The 7,404-nt window shown below is 39.3% G+C and overlaps 1 protein-coding gene and 1 long non-coding RNA gene across 2 annotated transcripts; one reads left to right on the top strand and one right to left on the bottom strand.

Moving 5' to 3' along the window:
- Nucleotides 1–331: 331 nt before the first annotated feature.
- On the top strand, nucleotides 332–2,745 carry LOC132446386 (uncharacterized). Its single transcript, XR_009522827.1, has 3 exons — nucleotides 332–850; nucleotides 1,416–1,510; nucleotides 1,597–2,745. It is a non-coding gene; the product is annotated as an uncharacterized LOC132446386 (long non-coding RNA).
- LOC132446385 (putative nuclease HARBI1) lies at nucleotides 1,873–3,152 on the bottom strand. Its single transcript, XM_060036646.1, has 3 exons — nucleotides 2,697–3,152; nucleotides 2,351–2,552; nucleotides 1,873–2,271 (listed from the first exon to the last, which is right to left on the bottom strand). The coding sequence occupies exons 1-3, from the start codon at nucleotides 3,150–3,152 to the stop codon at nucleotides 1,907–1,909; spliced, it is 1,023 nt and encodes a 340-aa protein (XP_059892629.1). The 3' UTR covers nucleotides 1,873–1,906.
- Between the last annotated feature and the right edge of the window lie 4,252 nt (nucleotides 3,153–7,404).

The following is a 7,404-nucleotide window of genomic DNA, read 5'->3' as shown; positions in this document are numbered from 1 at the left end:
TCGTGGCAGCTAGCAAGGATTGTTATGTTAGCTTTGACTCTTAGCAACTAATATACATGAATTAAATAGTAATATTAACTTATTTTTTAAATTTAGTTCAAAACACAACATTTCTACACTGTATGGTAAGGACACAATTAATACCTCCAAAGAAAGTATGATCTTTACATTGTTTTTGCTTGATTGTTACGTATTTTAAGAACCTGGGCCCGGATTCACAAAAGTGTTCTTAAGATAAAACTTAAGAAGATTCTTAAGAAAAAATATAAGAAGTTCCTAAACGCTATTCACCATTTTTTTCTTAAGAATTGTCGATTGTCTTACGAACTTCTTAGTTTTCTCACTTAGGATGTTCTTAGATTTTTATCTTAAGAACGCTCGCAAGGTTTTTGAACCAACAGTTGAGAGAAATTGATTTGTGAAAAATGGAGGACATCGCCTGTAAACGAAGCTTTAACTTCTCCAAACAGGAGTTGGAGGTGATGGTCGTTGAGATCATCATCCGATAAAGATTATTGTTTGGCAAGCTAGACAGTATGATAACGTCGGAAAACAAAAAGAGGGCGTGGGCCAAAGTTGCCCAGACTGTATCTGCAGTGGCGGATATAGGAATCGTTTGCGATGTCAACGCTGTAAAAAGAAAAGTGGGCTGACATCAAATCTATTGTAAAAAAGAATGGAACGGAGAGGGCAAGAGAGTTGAAAAAAACCGGAGGAGGGAAGACGACAATCCAGCTGGACCCACTGGAGGAGAAATTGTTGGGGGCGATTGCCGAAACGTTAGTTGAAGGAGTAGATGGAGGAGTGGACACTGGAGAACCGGGAGAAGACGATAGCCTGCAAGCAGGAGGTAAGCCAATCAAGACTGTCAACTGTTGTCTAGCGCTTGCTAGTTATTATGATGACCATGAAACCATAGAGAAGAGAGACCATTATTGATTGAGTTACGTCTCGGATGACCGCAGTTTACCTAGGCTTGGTTACTTTGACCGTGACAATTTGTTTCCAGCCTACCAAAACGTAGAACTAGCTGCTTTCACAACACTAGCTGCCACTAGACTGGCGTTGGCTGTGTTGTTGTCAAAGAAACGAGCTGTTAGACTGGCGGTGGCTGAGTTGTTGTCAGTGTTTAGTGTAGATGTATCTATTTATTGGTTACAAGTAGTTCAGCTATTGGCCCCATGGGTTGTAAGCTGTCAACAACATTGTGTCCTGTGAAAAGTGTTTGATAAACTGAATAAACCTTATGCCATTTAATAAACCCAGGCAAGGTAACTCATTGTTTAAATATTAGAACTTGATCAAGTAGGCTACTCTGTGTAGCTTACAGAGCAAGCACTCACCCTGCTAATGTAAGTTGTTTTAGCCAGCTGCATCTAACATCACATTTCTTTGTTTCTGTTACTTTTCTTTAGATACTTTGGTCGTAATAGCAGTCAACCAGGATGCAGAACAATCCCACACAATCAATGCAGCTGAACCAACCCAAGCCCTTACAAACCATCAAAACGTAAGTTAATAAGTGTATCTGACACTAACTGTTTTACCTAACCATACATTTTGATACTGTTTAATTTACAATTGTTCCACTCACAGCTGTTACAGAGTCCCAGGGATGACCTGACATTATCCCAGCTATTCTCGGAAACCTTTCATACACCTGCCACATCCAGAAGCAACACGGAGGACATGGTCTCCCTTCAGCGTCAGCTTTTGGAGGAAGTTAAAATGCTGAGGATTACTCCGGAGCAACTTCTGCAGGTGGAGAGGGAAAAGCTGCTCGTCGAGAGGGAGAAGCTTCGCCTTGCCGAGGCCAAGTTTGATTTTAAAAAAAAAGGAATGTTGAACCTAGAATAAAATAGCAATCACTCAGAGGTTTTCATGTGTTGTTTATTGTGGTTTTTCTTCACATGAATCTCCTCCTTATGAGGTCTTGTCTCACTTGCATGCCAGTGTTACATGGGGCAGGGACTGGGACATCTCCCTCGGGGTCATCATCTTCTGGGATGTCAGGGATTGGCAAGCGGTACATAATGCAGATGTTGTGGAGGATAAAAGCACAGGTAATAATTGTACATGCCCTCTCAGGAGTGTACTGGAGCACTCCACCAGAACGGTCGATACACCTAAACCTTGACTTCACTACCCCAATGCACCTCTCCACAACACTACGTGTTTTTCGTTGTGCCCGGCTGTAGCGCTCATCTGGCTCTGTTGCAGGGTGAAGGATGGGTGTCATCAACCATGGTCTTAAGGCATAGCCACTGTCTCCTGTCATAGAGGACATTAGTTAGGGCAATACAGTATGTTTTTGTTTTAACCTAAAGTAGAATTCATGTGTAGTTCTCACCTAACAACCAACCACCGGGCATTTCTCCCTCATTAAATGTAATGCCTGTTCCTGAATTCATAAGAACAAAGGAGTCGTGGGTGCTACCCGGCCACTTCGCAACAAGGTCTGTCACTCGGAGCGTTGCATCACATATGACCCGTGTGTTTATCGAGTGGAAATTTTTCCTGTTCACAAAGGCCTCCTCCTCATCATTTGGTGCCTATGGAATTAAAATTTATGGAATAATTCATACTTAAGGTAACGCTTCAAGCACCACGTAAAATGTTTTTTGATTCAAGCTGATACGTTCATAAACAGCATAAACAGATTTGCAAAAAAATTCAAATAAATAACATTATCTTACTTTGATTGCAATATGTGTCCCATCAACTGCCCCCAGCACATTTGGAAATCCGGCTATTTCAAAAAATTGCTGTTTGGTTCGAATGCATTCTGCGTCTGTTGCTGGAAACTTGATGAACTGCCGTGCTCTTCTACAGAGTGCATTTGTAACATCTCTGACCACTCGGCTAACGGATGATTGGCTCACACCCAGGGTGCCCCCCACCACCATTTGAAAAGACCCAGAGGCAAAAAATCTCAGGGCAGCCAAAATTTGCGTTACAACTGGAAGGGGTGACGATCGCCTTGTTTTCCTTTTCAGGTCATTTGATAGCATATCTGCTAAATAAATAATTGCAGGCCAAGGGAGCCTATATTGTCTAATCAACATGTGATCAGGGAGTATAAGCGGATCCATTCTGTCTCTCAATGGCCTTGGTGGATTTTCCTCCCTAACTGCCACCCAAAGAACTTCCATCTAAAAAAAAAAAGAGTAATATGATTTCAGTGACTTGGCCTACTGAAATGATCTAATAATCTAAATAAATACAACTGCCTTCTTGATATACTTAAGAGAAAATTGAAGTATAATCAAACATCCTTGATAACTATTACTTCTCAACACTGTCTGGTATTATCAATAGTAACTGACAGAGTTTAGGCCCATTTCATTTAATATATTATATAATATATATATAATAGTACGACAAGCTTAAATTCACAACATTGTTTAACATATAGTCTTGGGTTAAGCAATATATTAATGAATTCATATAAATGTCATATATATATGTTTAAAGAAAGACTTACCTTTTAACTGCAGCTGGTTTAAGACTGGTGAAGGGTTATCTTAAAGTTCTGAAGAAATTTGAGAAGAAATTCAAGAACTTTGTCTTCAAGAATCTCATTTGTTCTTAAATACTTTCTTAGGAAAAAACGTAGGAACTTAGGAAAAAAATTAAGAAGAAAGTTGAGAAAAAAGTTAAGAAGAAACTAAGAAATTCTTCAAGAATATCAAATCTAGCGTTTTTTTAAATCTGCCAGCGCTTGTTTTACATTATATCCCTATGGAGCAGAGCGTTTCTGGAATAAGTCACGGCCGCTTTTTTAAACGCCTCTCCCAGCGTTTTTTTCTGCCATACGGAGCGTTGAAAAAAGTTCAACTTTCAAGAAGAAAGCGGCCGACGTCAGGCGTCTTTTGGACAACTGACCAATCACAAGTGGAACATTGACACTTTGTCACGAACGAAACTCTCAACTGTCAGCTGTCAAACTGTCAACTGTCAAACAAGAAACAATGGTGAAAATATCAGTCGGGAAAGTGCCGGTGGAGCGGTTAATCGTTTTAATAACGGAACATATCGAGATATACGACATGTCTAATGGGCTCTACCACAACACCCACCACAAGAAGTCGATATGGAAGCAGATCGGGTTGATCCTTGAATGTCCATGTAAGTATAAAATATTTTCAACTATTCCGGTTGGTAGCACACAGCCGTTTAGAGTGGTAGGTTATGTCGTTGGAGACGGTTGATAAATGTGTTCTGGGAGATAGTTCAAACAAATAAAGTTTATCTGATAGACCCAGACGTAGCTAACTGTTGTTTACCTATCTACATAGGGGAGGCCTGTCAGGCTAAATGGAAGTATTTGAGGGACATGTACCGGAGGCAGAGAAAGGAGCAAAAAGAAAGAAAAAGTGGATCAGAGGGAGGCACCAAACGTCCGTGGAAGTATATGGGGATCCTGTCTTTCTTGGAACCCCACGTCCAGGACAGAGAAACAACCTCAAACTACTCCAAATCTCAGGAAGAAATGACAGAGACAGCAGAGAGTTTACTAAATTCCATGTACGAGAGTGGGGGAGAAGGAACAGCAGGAGAGAGTGAGGTAATGATAAGTAGGTTAAATCAAGAGTCATTATGTCAAATGTAGCTGAAGCAGTAGGTGATTTAAGACAGTAGCCTGCTGTGATGCTATGACACTGAAGGGTTATATCTGTTAACAAGTCTCACCTGGTATGGTAATAGTATAAGCCGTGAAGGTTAATTTATTTAATTGTGTTTTCTGGTCCCTGACAGGCTGCAATGGATGACTCTGTGCACAGCAGTGCAAGTCCTAGGCCCCAACCACCACCACCACCACCACCACCAAGAGGAGCTACACGAGTCCCAGGGAGGAGGAGGTCGCAGGAGAGCACTGTGACGTCATACCAGCAACGGGTGCTGGAGGCTATGAACAAGGAGCAGGACAAGCAACAGTTATTTTTATTAAGTTTTGCCCCTGCACTGCGAAGGCTTGATTTTCACAGACAGGCAATGGCAAGGCTGAGGATGCAAGCCCTATTTTTAGAAATTGAATTTGGCGAACAATAGGATCATATAATATAATAGGATAATATTTTTTTTTGTTAGTTAGGTAGTAGTTAATGAAATAGCTGTAAATAAATGAATTAAGTTAATAGTTAGTAGTTAATTAGATAATAGTTATTAGTAGTAATAGTTAGTTAATAGTTAGTTGTAATGAAATAGCTGTAAATAAATGAATTAAGTTAATAGTTAGTAGTTAATTAGATAATAGTTATTAGTAGTAATAGTTAGTTAATAGTTAGTTGTAATGAAATAGCTGTAAATAAATGAATTAAGTTAATAGTTAGTAGTTAATTAGATAATAGTTATTAGTAGTAATAGTTAGTTAATAGTTAGTTGTAATGAAATAGCTGTAAATAAATGAATTAAGTTAATAGTTAGTAGTTAATTAGATAATAGTTATTAGTAGTAATAGTTAGTTGTAATGAAATAGCTGTAAATAAATGAATTAAATTAATAACATCCACATTTTTCCAATGAAATTAATATTTGTACATTGTTTAATTCAGGGATCTTTGCCGGGCAGCGCTTATGCACCTCCGCCTCCGGCGGTGGTCCCTCAGCGGGGCTCAAGCGGGAGACATTCGCCGCCAACAATCCCTTTCTCCTCCATGTCGTGGTTCATGTTCTTGAGGGATTCAAAGCCAAAGTTCCTTCCCCCCAATTCATTCTCATACTTGGCTGAGATAACCCCCAATACGAGTCTCGTTGTAGAAATACCAGATACGAGAGTCCGACGTGTTATAATAATAATAATAATAATACATTTAATTTAGAGGCGCCTTTCAAGACACCCAAGGTCACCTTACAGAGCATATAGTCATCATTCAAAACTATGTAAAACAGACTAGGAATAAAAGGAAAACAGAGGTTAAACATGAATAATAATAATAATTAATAACACTCAAAGACGCCTAAAGTGAAGGGGGGACCTCACTAACCACCACCAATATGTAGCACCCACTTGGGTGATGCACGGCAGCCAATCGGTGCCAGAACGCTCACTACACACCAGCTTGAGGTGGAGAGTTAGGGATGAGGTGGAGAGTGAGGGAAAAGAACATTTAAACACTATCGACCATATTTAAACACTATCGATCACATTTAAACAATATCGACCACATGTAAACACTATCGACCACATTTAAACACTATCGACCATATTTAAACACTATGGACCACATGTAAACCCTAACGCCCACATTTAAACACTATCGCCCACATTTAAACACTATGGACCACATTTAAACACTATGGACCACATGTAAACCCTATCGACCACATGTAAACCCTATCGACCATATATAAACACTATCGACCACATTTAAACATGTAAACCCTATCGACCACATTTAAACACTATCGACCACATTTAAACACTATCGACCACAAGTAAACACTAGCGACCATATTTAAACACTATCGACCACATTTAAACATGTAAACCCTATCAACCACATTTAAACATGTAAACCCCTCTCGACCACATTTAAACCCCTCTCGACCACATTTAAACCCTATCAACCACATTTAAACCCTATCGACCATATTCAAACACTATCGACCACATTTAAACTATCGACCATATTTAAACACTATCGACCACATTTAAACACTATCGACCATATTCAAACCCTATCGACCACATTCAAACCCTATCGACCACATTTAAACCCTATCGACCACATTTAAACCCTATCGACCACATTTAAACCCTATCAACCATATTTAAACACTATCGACCACATTCAAACACTATCGACCACATTTAAACACTATCGCCCACAATTAAACACTATAGACCATATTTAAACACTATCAACCATATTTAAACACTATCGACCACATTTAAACACTATCGACCACATTCAAACACTATCGACCATATTTAAACACTATCAACCATATTTACACGCTATCGACCACATTCAAACACCATCGACCACATTTAAACCCTATCGCCCACATTTAAACACTATCGACCACATTTAAACCCTATCGCCCACATTTAAACACTATCGACCACATTTAAACCCTATCGCCCACATTTAAACACTATCGACCACGTTTAAACACTATCGACCATATTTAAACACTATCGACCACATGTAAACACTAGCGACCATATTTAAACACTCACACAATTTGATATATATCACCATATATATATATAGATATAGATTTGTGCTGATTATATTATTACGATCTATCCTTGTATTTAAATTGCGGATCCCCATAAAGGGTATAAATTGCCATCCCCGTATTGGGTTCCAATAGGTTGACTGACTCTCCGTCCATCCTTCGTATCATCTGCTGTTCCAGCGCCAGACAAACGGCGGTGATACTACCGACGGAAAA

The sequence above is a fragment of the Gadus macrocephalus genome, chromosome 18 (genome assembly GCF_031168955.1).
Source record: "Gadus macrocephalus chromosome 18, ASM3116895v1".
Lineage (NCBI taxonomy): Eukaryota > Metazoa > Chordata > Actinopteri > Gadiformes > Gadidae > Gadus > Gadus macrocephalus.
This window is presented reverse-complemented; position numbering and strand designations above follow the sequence as displayed.

Coding starts and splice junctions, on each gene's coding strand:
- LOC132446385 (XM_060036646.1), bottom strand. CDS start 3,152: ATGGAAGTTCTTTGGGTGGCAGTTAGGGAGGAAAATCCACCAAGGCCA. Junction 2,553..2,696: donor GGACACATATTGCAATCAAA/GTAAGATAATGT, acceptor TTAATTCCATAG/GCACCAAATGATGAGGAGGA. Junction 2,272..2,350: donor GCCCGGTGGTTGGTTGTTAG/GTGAGAACTACA, acceptor CCTCTATGACAG/GAGACAGTGGCTATGCCTTA.